The sequence below is a fragment of the Ctenocephalides felis genome, unplaced genomic scaffold, assembly GCF_003426905.1.
Source record: "Ctenocephalides felis isolate EL2017-DRISC unplaced genomic scaffold, ASM342690v1 CF-g0.4_SCAFFOLD_03571, whole genome shotgun sequence".
In the NCBI taxonomy this organism is placed as follows: domain Eukaryota; kingdom Metazoa; phylum Arthropoda; class Insecta; order Siphonaptera; family Pulicidae; genus Ctenocephalides; species Ctenocephalides felis.
This window is the reverse complement of record NW_020539725.1, coordinates 56,503,755-56,516,651: the sequence shown is the minus strand read 5'-3', so window position 1 is coordinate 56,516,651 and position 12,897 is coordinate 56,503,755. Positions and strand designations below refer to the sequence as shown.

Below are 12,897 nucleotides of genomic sequence, written 5' to 3'. Positions count from 1 at the left end.
ACGTTTTAAAGATTTTTAAACATTTTGGCATACTTTAGAAAAAATGGATGTATGGGTGTGTTTGTGTGTATGTGTGTGTGTGTGTGCGGATACAAATTTTCGTCGACGATTTTGGGAGCATCGATCAACCGATTTGAATAAATATTTTACTTGTATTGGCAATATAAAGAACTGATTAAATTTTTGGGAAGGCAGGTCCAGCGGTTATGGACTCTCAATAAAAATAAGTTAAAAAAAATCATTTGGCGGTCAAAAATGTTTATTGGACATATATACATCGAATTATCAGATTTTTTATAGAAATTTTCATAATGTGTACACATTTTGTGTGATTTTTTTGGGTTCCGTACCAAGATTTTAAATTACGGTACGGGAAGTTCCAGCAATTTGCCTCAATCCACGATGCCATACACCACTAGTTTATTTTTTTTACATTTCATCAGATTTCTTTATGCATATTATTATTAATGATATGTGAGCGTATGTTATTCGTCTTCTATCTATTACCATTGCAATTGCATGATGCTTGTAAACATTTCAAAAGATTTAATTTGAAAATTCATGGCCAAATCAATGATTGACCACATTTTCCTGTATACAACATCCTTGCTCTTAAACGTAGCATTTCAAAACAAAGTTGCGTTATTATACACATTTATAATTAATATGTATAATCTGTATAGCCTTGGCTATTAAAAATTTTATAGGACTTTCTTCATACTTGGTAACAGATTATTATTAATTTAATTAATAATAATCTGTTGTCTAATTTAATTAGTTATAAATGGGTAAATGCAGGTAGAGTAAAATGATAAAATTGAGTTTGGCTTGAATTTTCATAATATTATTTATTAAATTGTTTATAGAACTTTGCTTCACTGAATAGAAGAAGGTGTAATCAACTATATGGTGATATATGGTTAATATAAATGTTGTAGGATATTTTCAATATTAAATAAGATATTGATTTACCACCTAATATTTTATTTTAAGAAATGTCACATATCAACATACCAAGCATTGATTAAAAATTACTAGTTTTCCATAAAAAGCTAATATTCTGGTTTTATATTTTATTGATTATCCAGGCTAATATACTTATTTTTGTCTACCTATTTCAGAACCATTATTCCCAAAAATGATCCTGGTGCTTTTGGCAATCTTTGGTCTTGTGGCTTTGGTGCTCTGGTTAGGAGAAACCTTATGGAGTGTGATCCAGGCTGTCAGGTCGATTTTAGCACCATTTTTCCAGCCACAAGAAGCACGAACATTGCGCGAACGGTATGGAGATTGGGCTGGTGAGTTGTAAAATAATTGAAATTTTTTATAGTAAAAATTTATTTTTTATTTGTTCTTTTATTTGGAATTATGATTAATTTTGTGGCATTTACGTGACAAGCCACAATAAATTCTTATTCATGATTATTTCGGATTCTAATTAATACTCAATTCCTATAGGGGTAGCTTTGGAATTTTTATTTTTAAAAGTCAGTTACTCAAAACATCCAAAAATTATATTTCAATCGACTTCGATTTTCATTTTTTTTATTTTATAAATCTTAGCTTTAAAAACTGAAATAATTTTATAAAGACATTATCAAAAAAAAATGTTACTGACAATTTTTATATCCAGTTTCATTGTGATGACGTTTTTGAAGAGTTGAAAGCTTAAAATCCATTGAAAATTGTTGTACAAATTCGGAAATAGATTAATTTGAACACAAAATCAACTATGTAATAATGGAGGCTTAATACTAATTTATTAATGATTTATCAATTTACCAAGTTATGATTGAAACATATCCCATTTGAACTCTGTGGCTTACAATTCCGTTCATAAATCATTTTTAACTTCCTGATATCAAGAGCTATAATAACTATCAAAATAATGTGTATCTCGGACAAAAAGATTTGAAATAATGATAAATAAAAAACGCCTAAAATCTTCCGGGTAACCATGAAATTTTAATACTACCTGCTCGTGAATGAAGTTGTACAATCTCTCGTTTATAAACACATGTCATAACTATATTTTGATAGTTTTTTTTTTCATCTTATTGGTTTTGTTTAATTACAATATAAACAAATTTCCATAATTAGTAGTATTTTGCGAGTAAAAGGGATTGATTGAGAAAAATGCCAAAGATTTATCTTTCGACTAAACAAAAAATGAATTATGAAGTAATAAAATAAACATATAAATTTTGTATATTGTATAATCGTTTAAAAAATAAATATTTGATCAACTGTTTAAATATTTAATCAAGTCTTATAATGACTTGAAGTCGTAAAGAATTTCAACAGATATTAATAAACGATATTTTTCAAGGGTGCAGTTTTTAAAAAATGAATGACTTTATTATGCTTGTGTATTATGGGATAAAAATTATTTTAGATTAATTAGTTATAAATATCAATATATATATATATATATATATGTATATATATATATATATATATATATATATATAATAAAAATGTTTTTTTTTCGAATAACGTTGATAACTATTTTTATATTTAATTTAGGAATAATTCCCAAAATAATAGTCAAATTAAATTTGATGTCTATAAATTAAAGTTCAAGGGGTATCCTTTACGTTTAATTACGTTGTTGTATAATAAAGCTAAATTATATTTAAACCTCTGTAATAATATTTTTAGACTGCCTCAATTTGATTTATTCATCTTTGGAAATCTGCAACAACAACGAATGGTTTCCAAAGTTTGTCGATTATTTTCATGATTTCGGCTATGAGTGACTTGTAACTTATCTGACATAAAATCAAATTATTTCGAATAAATAAATACAATGTTTTCCATGACATATTGGTTTTTAAAACATTGGCATTTCGCGCTTGGATGAAATTATTAAAAGTATACTTTCTCCATAGTAGTCTAACAATCAAATGGAATGAACTTGATTTTGTTTTTCATCTGGAAATATACCAAAATTTATTTTTGCATTAATGTAATATAAAATATTTATCATACAATCTTTTACATTTTGAGTTATTTTTAAATCTAAAATATTTTTTTTTACAAAATCATCATACATTGTGCGTCACAGGTGAGTCTTGGTGCATGATCCTATACCTGTGTGCCCCCCCCACGCCCCTTTCACTTGTATTTTGAAGTAAAAAGATTTATGCTGGCTTAAATAATACGTGTTAAATAGAGTGTCCGGCTTTAGGTGCCGTCCGGCGTTACGATAATAACAGAACAATGTTCACATGGGTACAAAATATATCAAAGAAAAAAACATTGTTTTACCAAATATCCCGGAAAAAGCACTATTTTTTATAAAACACATATGACTGATATGGTTCTATATTATAGCTTTTTTTCTGACATCCTAAAATTGTAAATGCAATCAAATGAATGATTTCACTTGCAAAATTTGGTAAGATAGATTTCTATTTATTGAGTTTTGGCTGTACTTAAGATTTAATTAAAATTGGATATTCTTTATAGTATAAATGTATACTGCATCATATAAATGTTTAGTTGATATATTAAAGGATCAGATGTTATAATTTGTGGAAATATTATTATTACTATTATGAACAGCAGTCAGAAATATTCCTAGAATTCTATGAACTGTTGTAATGTAATGCAATCCAATTATTATTAGAGTGTTATGTATGTGGACAAAATTCTTAGCTACTTGTGGCACTTTGCAATTCTATGGATCATTTTGAAAATTCTGCCGAACTTTTCAATCAAGTTTTTTTACTTACACGGTATTACTTCACACGGTTGTTAGTCGAAACGGGGCTCCTTAATTATTATAAGCCTACGATGAATAAAAATAGAACAATTATGCAAATACTGATTATGAATTCAATTATTTATAGTTCATTTATTAATGTAGTTCAAATACGGTTTCTATTACAAAGATGAAAATTTTTATTTACTTTTGCCGCAGCAATATAATAAATAACCGCCGCCACATAATGTTTTATTCATTTTTTCGATTATGAAATTTTTCGGTTAGCATTATGCGGCCAATACCACGATCAATTCGAATTCGGTGTATGTATTCAGTTCAAGGCTATCGAACATATTATATTAGATTTATTAGGAACACTAACCTTTGTAATTAATTAAAGAAATTATTAAGCCGAAGACCTATTGAAAGGATCTGTGGTTGCTTTCACATATGAATTGATACAGACAAAGCTATTTATTTTATTCATTTTTTATGTCTTGTAATCGTATGTTTGAGTGTTTGTGATCAATGTTTTAACTCTTAAGAACTTTTCTGAGAGATATTTGACATTAAAGTGAGATCATGAACCGCCTTGAAACAATACGACTTTAACTCCATCAGACTCTCAGCTTTCTCTTGGCGAGACCGACTTTGCTTATTTGTCAGGTACGAAATATAAATGCGAATGATTATTTAAAAAAATAATTGTTATAGAGATATTTCAACTAATAACTCATACAAAAACAGGAGTTCTGCAAATAATTCATTTTTTAGTTTTTTATAAAAATGATTCTTTTGATGGAATTGTAGAAACTAACATCATTTGTTTACCTTCCTTCAAAATATAAATGAATAATTCTAAAATTAAATATAAAACATTATACATTTTTTAAATATATTATTCCAGACACCATAATTTAATATTAAGTTATTTTATTATTATTAAATCATTTTAAATTTTTTTTTGGCTGATGAAAATATCATAGGGATCTTAAAGTCCATTGAAAACAAGTTATACAAGTGAACAAGATTATTGTGAATACAAAATTTTTGTCAAACTATCAAAAATCGATATCTATCTGTATTATCCTTGTTGAAGTCAAGTAAAAATGCTTTCGCAATTCTACTTTTAATTTCATAATAAAATGATTTTATAGTAGGTAATTTAATGGAGTACTTCAAATAAATAAGATTTTATTCCATTCTTTGGTACTCTATCCATTTATAAATTATCATTTTAGTCCATTCTCTGACAATGGTCAGAAGACTTTAATTTTTTTTCCCTACGGATTTATATATTTTATATATTATATGTTGTTCATTTCAGGACAGGTATAAATTTTGAATAATAAAAAAAATAGTTCAGCAATAAGATAGGTATATAGATTCAATCAATTAGATACTCCATTACATCTCCAAATTACACTTACCAAATTTAGCGTTTAGTAATTATCCTATTTTTAATAAAATTTTATATAAGATCGATAATTGCATATAGTTAGAGAGAAAATTTGAAAGTTTGTAGCAATAATATTAATAAACATTTCACGACATAAATCTCTATTAGTGTTAAACATAACATTGACCCAATAACTCAATACAAGTATAATATGGTAAACATTTATTAATGCAACAATTGTATCGATTTACATGATTTTACTACAAAAAATATCCGACTATATGTAAATAATTGATATGTAGTTAACATAAATATTAATTGTTCATAAATATAAAATTGAAATATGTTATATCTAGACAGCAAATCAACATGAAATATTTTTGACATGTTTTGGGCACAACATTATCAGGACAAAATTGAAAATGTTGTGCCCAACATTTCAAAGTCAATTTTTGAAATCTCTGACAATGGTCTTTTATTTAAATGTCTTTAATTTATTTGTACAGATTTAATTATTTGTCCATTTCAGGACAAGTGTAAAATTTTCCAATAATGAACAAAAAGTTTTTGGGCATTACTAGAAATGTTAATCTTGAGACGTCTCTGTAACTGATTTTTATTAGGCGCGGATTTTACTTTCTTTGCTTGCATCATCGCTTTCATATTTCTGTGTCAATTTGTTTAATAAAATAACGAATTTATACTAATTTCTTCATTGGAAGATAAACTCTTTATAAAATAAAAATAATAACCTCATGAACCTGTGATCAATCTATTTTTATCATCATGGGTAATGTGTAGAACATTCACTGATTCTGAGTAAATGCAGATTTTTCTTTTATTTTTATATCGACATATCTTAAATTGCAACTGCTATATCATTAACTTCCCGATAATGAAAGTTTTGCTTAAGAGGTTTCTGAAAATTTTGGCATACTTCAGAAAAAATAGATGTGTGTGTGTGACGATTTCGGGCGTACGGATAAACCGATTTGAAAAATTCAAAAAGCAATCGATTCCTATTGATAGGGAGATGTGCTGATTAGTTTTTGGCAAAGGCAGGGTTAGCCGTTACGGAGATACGGAGCAAAGAGTGCAGAAAATAGAAACCGAGTTTATGAGAGAACGGAGTATCCGATTTGAATGATCCAAAAGACATTCTGCTGAAAAAAAATTATTTTAAATTTTTTTGTATATCGAAAATAATTCAGATTTGAATTTTAATTCTGGCTAAGTTCTAAAGCTGACTATATACTTTGAATAAATAATTTCAACTTTGTAATTCAGTTCATATAATTTATATAACTATTAGAAAATGTTACAGTATTTATAATAATCTATTTGAAAACATTTATATTCCTCGATCATTTCGATACGGTACGGGAAGTTCCAAGCAGTTTGCCATAAGGCACGATGCCATGCACAACTAGTTTTATATTATTTTTAACAAAATAAATTTATCAGTAGTCAATATCTACCTTTGTAATCGCATACTGAAGCAGTTGTGCTCTTTTGGATTTTACTTTTTATGACCATGATTGTTGGCGCAATTGTACATTACTTAATTTTAATGCATTCGGATTGACATATGCACGCAATTGCATTTCATACATCAGCATCTAATTAAATATTTTATACTCTATACACATATATACAAACATACATATACACACATTCATATACACCACATATATACACTCACATATACGACGATTTCAAGAATATTATTTAATAAACATAAAACTTGGTTAACACAGTCATTATATCTTCATAATACCAATACCAAAGCATAAAGCTCTTTTAAATTAAAATGTTTAAGACAAATGCAGCTTACTGTAATTTTAATATTAACTCTTACAATATCTTCTAAACATTTGATTGAATTTGAAGTATGCATAAATTTTGAAATAAAATAGATAAATATATATCTCTAATAAGTAAGATAGACATTGTTCACAAAATTTTGCTCAGAAAGTGTGACTCTATTTCTAATTTATATCCTTCCTTCTCCTCGATCCATTTGATCCAACTGATTTTAGTTCTTATTTTCATTAAGTTTATCAATTATAGACATTTGATCAATTTAATTAATTAATCATTATGATCTTGTTTTATAGTGGTGACTGGTTCAACAGACGGCATAGGAAAACAATATGCGTTGGAGTTGGCCAGAAAAGGTCTCAACATCGTCCTGATCAGCAGAACTTTGGAGAAATTGACAATAGTCGCCAATGAAATAGGTAAAAAATAGGTAGAAATTTAAGTTTGAGATACTTATAAATCAACGAAGATGGCTCAACTATGGAATAACTGTTGTGTATTTGTAATTGGGAATCATATGCTAAAATAAGTTAGACTTGATATCATTTTGCTGTATAATGCTTAACTTAATTTTTATATATTATTTTTCCTAATGACTATATCAAAAGTAATTTACTTGACATATATCAACTTTTCTTCACATCATTTTACACAAGGCTTTCTGCATGTCAATGGTGAACCTGTAGATCAACTATAATTTATCATAAACTTATGCAATTTTTATACAAATCGATCATTTTGAAAGGAAAATTAAGTTTTCATTACAATATATTATAAACAATATTCACTTTGACTATATTTTTGTTAGTTTACATCCTATTTAATACATTTGTTCACCATAAGGTAAAAGAACTGTACATTGCTTACTTAATAGTAATAAATATTATTTCAGTAAGATTCCAAAAACAATTAATACAGCTATAATTTTTATTTATTTATTTATTCATTGTATTAATTATAATTGTATAAATTATAGATCCGGATTATTTTTGCATAATCTTTTAAATTGAAATATTTAAGACAAATGCAGCTTATTGTAATTTTGATATTAACTCTAACTAAAATCTTCTAAAAGATATTGAAATTTGAAGTATGCAAAAATTTCAAAATAAAATAGATAAAGATCTAAACAAACGTTGTATTTGAATTAAATATACGTTTTTCAATAATACGTTTATTTTGTGAAGTTGAATTTTAGGAGTTGAAAATTTAGGAGTATAAATTTTAAATGATTTTAATTTTCATCATTATTCTCAAAATTATTTTCTTCCTTTATTTGTAAATAAATTGCCTCTCTAAATTACATAAATCTAAAGATGTACTATATTAAAACATTTAGTGAGATTCAAGGTATTTCCGCATTTATCATTTAAATCGAAGGCTATTTCATTTGCTCATGTAATATAAAATTAATACTAAAATGTAATGAGATATTCCATTCAGAAGAAATGATGACTCAATGCCAGAGTTTTTGATTGGCATAAAAACCTTAATATTTTATTTAAAAATTTTCCAAGTATTAGCAATAATAATTTAAATAAATATTCAACAAATACTAATTAATAAAGTATGCTTCAACATCTATAAGAAAGCTGCCAAATTTAGCAGAATAAATAAGAAAATCATTTAATCTAGATACAAATATTTTGGTCAATTTATTTTGAATTCATTTGATTCATTTCTTATTTTATGTTCAAATCACAATATCCTGTGAAGACAAAACTATTGTGGCTGATTTCAGCAAAGGTCAGGAAATATATAAACATATAGAAAATGAACTTTCTGGAATTCCAGTTGGAATATTAGGTAAGAATTTAGTTTTTAATTTTATAAGAAACGGCGAGGACGTGTTTGCTGAACATAAGGTTAATATTTATAAATGATGTTTCAGTTTGTAGTTAAAGGTTTGTTTAGAATGATTCGAATTATTTGATTCAATTGGCACATAAGTATTTCCAACTATTATAAATATTGGAAGTGTACTAATATTGTTCTTCCAGTTAACAATGTAGGGAAACAGTATTCATATCCAATGTATCTGAGCGAAGTACCAGAGCAAGATCTTTGGGACATTGTCAACATAAATGTAGGAGCTGTTACTTCCATGTGCAGAATGGTCTTAAAACAAATGCAAGAAAGGAAAAAAGGTGCCATTGTCAATGTCTCATCTGGTTCTGAGCTGCAACCTTTGCCATTGATGACGGTATATGCAGCCACAAACAAAGGTAAATGATAAATGAAAATTTTGAAACCAACGAAAAATTTGCGATCATGACTATAGAAATTGAGATAATTAACTTCCCGAAGGAGAAGTTTATGTTTTCATCAAAAAATCCGATTCGCTAATTTTGTTTTCTCGATGTTTCAAGCCATTCTGAATCGAATTAGACCAAATTTGGAAAAAGTATGTGTGTGTGCGTGTGTGTGAACATATTTTTTTTATCGTAAATCGACGTTTTTTCAAAAACGGCTGGACCGATTTCAAAAATTTAAAAGCCATCCCATGTATGTTGATGTATCGTTTGTCAGTTTTGTGCGACGATCAGCCGAGCCGTTTCTTTGTGAATCGCAGAGAAGTGACAAAACTTTCGTCCACGGTTTAGCCCGCAATTCTGAATAGATTTTGAAAATTCAAAAACCGTTCGACAGATATTGGTTGGGAATCGACCTGATTAGTTCGATTTTGGCAAAGATCGGTCGGGCGGGCTGAAATTTTGTTTCGACGATTTTTATGATTTTTTTTAACGGTAGATACCACAGTTTTATAGATCATACTAAAATATGATCGACCCTACGACAACTCGTTTAACTTAAAAATTCGTCAAAAGTTTGCAAAAATTAGTATCGTTTTTCTGGCATTTGTCAAAATTAGACCTTTCATCAACGTTTGCTCAAAAACGTCTAAACCGATTTCAGAAATTTAACAGCCATTTGATGTTTCTCGATGAAGCAGCTTTTCTCAGTCTTGAGCAGCGATCGGCAGAGACGTTTCTTTGTAATTTGGACAAAAGTGTTAAACTTTTCGTTCACATTTAAGCCCATACTACCGAAACGATTTAAAAAAAAACAAACTGTTCAAAAGATATTAGTTGGGAATGATACTAATTAGTTTTAGTTGAAAATCTATCGAGCCGTTTTCTTGTAATTAACTGTTGAAAAAAAATTTAAGCCGACTTTTACGGAACTTTTTTGCGATATATTAGGTTGTCAAATATCTCCCTTCCGCCTTTTTGTATTATAAACCAATAGCAAAAAAGCGGAAGGGAGATATTTGACAACCTAATATATCATGGTCTTATAGAACTTACTGAAATTTTACGGCCTTATGACAAGTACTTTAATTTTAAAATTCATCAAAGTTTGAGAAAATAAGTAGTTTATTGGCGTTTGTTAAAATCAAAATTAGACGATTTACTTGGTATAACGATAGAGTACTTGGTCTTAATGAACATACTAAACCATTAATGTCCTACGGAAACTGGTTCCATTATAAAAATTGTTGATTTGTGAAAATTGCTTTTAGAAAATACTCCGAGTTAACGTGTTCGTTCGTTTTCAATTATGTGTAATGAATCCACTCGGAATATTTTTAATCACCATAAATTAATTTATTTTTATGATTAAGTCGATTATTTACACTTATCGGGAACATCATGTAACTTGCCTCAAGGCAAATACTAATACCAACTAGTTTATATAATCTTTCTAAGGACTGATTTTTTTTATTCTCAGTGTATGTGAAATCCTTCACAGCAGCTTTACGATTCGAATGTGCCGATTATGGGCTTACTGTCCAGCACTTGGCTCCACTTTTCGTGTCAACCAAAATGAACCATTTTTCTAGCCGGATTTCAACAGCTAGTTTACTTGTTCCTGATGCGCGAACATACGCTCGGCATGCGGTCGCGACTTTAGGACGTACTGATAGTACGACAGGGTATTGGAGTCATGGAATTCAGGTGAAATTATTCTATTGATAGTCATTATATTTAATCTTTATAATAGATCTGATAATATTAAAGTGTCAATTTTCACAGTACACATTTACATCGCTGCCACCAGTATGGTTACGGACGCTCATTGGTGGAATCATGAACATGAGCTTCCGGAATGAATACCTACAGCGAGAACAAAAGACTGCATAGATTAATAAACATCATATTATTATAAGCCAGAAAATTATAATCCAAAAATTGAATGAATGAAATTCTGACCACTACTATAGTAATATAGATAATAAGAAATTTTACGGTTCCAAGTGCAAAGTTGAATGCATGAACACTGCAAAAGTGATATATTTTAACATAGTTTTTTAAGTTGAAAATATGTTTGCCTGACTCGAAACAATCTTAATTCGAGATAATTAATGAAAGAATTCATGTATAACTTTGATCAGATGTAGATGTATATATGTGCCTATTCTGTATGCTTTAAGACATGACATATGCCTAATAAATAACTTAATATTAAAAACTTGCAAAAGGTTTAAAAAGGGTAAGAATATAAATTTTTATTGTATAAATTTGTATATACAAATGTTGATATAATAAAAAATATATTAAACCTAAATTTTTAATAACATTTATTTGGCTTGTTAACTTACATAGCATTTAAGAAATCTATAATAGAACTTGCAAATAGAATAATTTTTATTCATTCACTTTATTATTAACTTCCCGTAGGGTAGTTATAGCAATGGGCCGAAAATCGAAAATAAATTTTTTTGCATATCTTCACGTTTCGAAGATTTCTGAACATTTAGGCATACTTCAGAAAAAATGGATGTGTTTGTGTATGTGTGCACGTGTGTATGTGTGTGTGTGTGCGCGGATACAAATTCGTCGACGATTTCAGGGACACGGATCAACCGATTTGAATAATTCAAAAAACATTTGGTTTGTATTGATAAGGAGACGTGCTGATAGGTAATTTGGCAAAGGCAGGTTTAGCCGATCCGAAGATACGCGCCAAAAGTGACAAAAACGTTAACTCAGTTTTTTAAGAGAACGGAGCGTCCGATTTTAATAATTCAAAAACATTTTAACTTGCATTGACAAGATGAAGAATTGATTAAATTTTTGGAAGGCAGGTCCGCGGTTATGGACTCCCAATAAAATAATTTAAAAAATGTCATTTGGCTGTCAAAAATGTTTATTGGACATAGCACATCAAATTATCAGATATTTTAAGAGATTTTAATGATGTGTAACACATTTGTGTATTTTTTTTTGGGTTATAGTACGGAAATTGAATCTATTAACAAATTATTGTAAACAAAAATAAATGTAATAAATACGCAGTAAACATAACTAAAATCATTAAATTTAATGCTGCTACTTATAAAACTGCTCAAATTTCGTATAAATTTCTATTTGAAATTCCGCCATTGCTAATATTTAAACGTCAAATTCTAACGCCATAATCATGCAAAAACTAACCTCTAATTTATTTCTTGTTGCACATATTATTACGAAAGTTTCACCGTATTGCGCATTGTTGAAAATTATTTGTTAGTTTCATCCCATATTGTTTAATGTGTATTGTAAATTGTTTGATAATTTTGGTTAATAAGATGTCGCAAAGTACAATTAAAATTTATAACAGTGAACAGTTTTCCTCAATATGTAAAAAGGTAAAAGTTTGCAGATTGTATGAAAATTCAGATGATTATCAACGTATGTTATAAAATAATTTTTATTTGAGTTATATTTAAAAGTAACAATTTCATATTGTTAAATCAATATCATTTATTAACAGAAGATGCCGAACAAACTTTACTGCAATTACAAACTCTAGCTGTGTCTGATTCACTCTTTTGTTCATTTTGTCAAGAAACATTTGATAATGTGGTTGATCAAAGAAATCATTATAAACTTGAATGGCATCGATTCAATTTAAAGAGGAAATTGATTGGTAAAAAGCCATGTACAAAGGATCAGTTTGATATCTTAAAAAATGTGGCTGTTAA

At 28.1% G+C, this 12,897-nt stretch overlaps 1 protein-coding gene across 1 annotated transcript in view; it reads left to right on the top strand.

The window, feature by feature from the left end:
• The first annotated feature begins 1,138 nt into the window (after positions 1-1,138).
• LOC113387001 (inactive hydroxysteroid dehydrogenase-like protein 1) overlaps positions 1,139-12,897 on the top strand; it is a 15,563-nt gene continuing 3,804 nt past the window's right edge. The window contains exons 1-2 of the mRNA XM_026624762.1: positions 1,139-1,298; positions 7,226-7,348. Coding sequence (XP_026480547.1) covers positions 1,139-1,298; positions 7,226-7,348 — 283 coding nt within the window. The remainder of the gene's footprint in view (positions 1,299-7,225; positions 7,349-12,897) is intronic.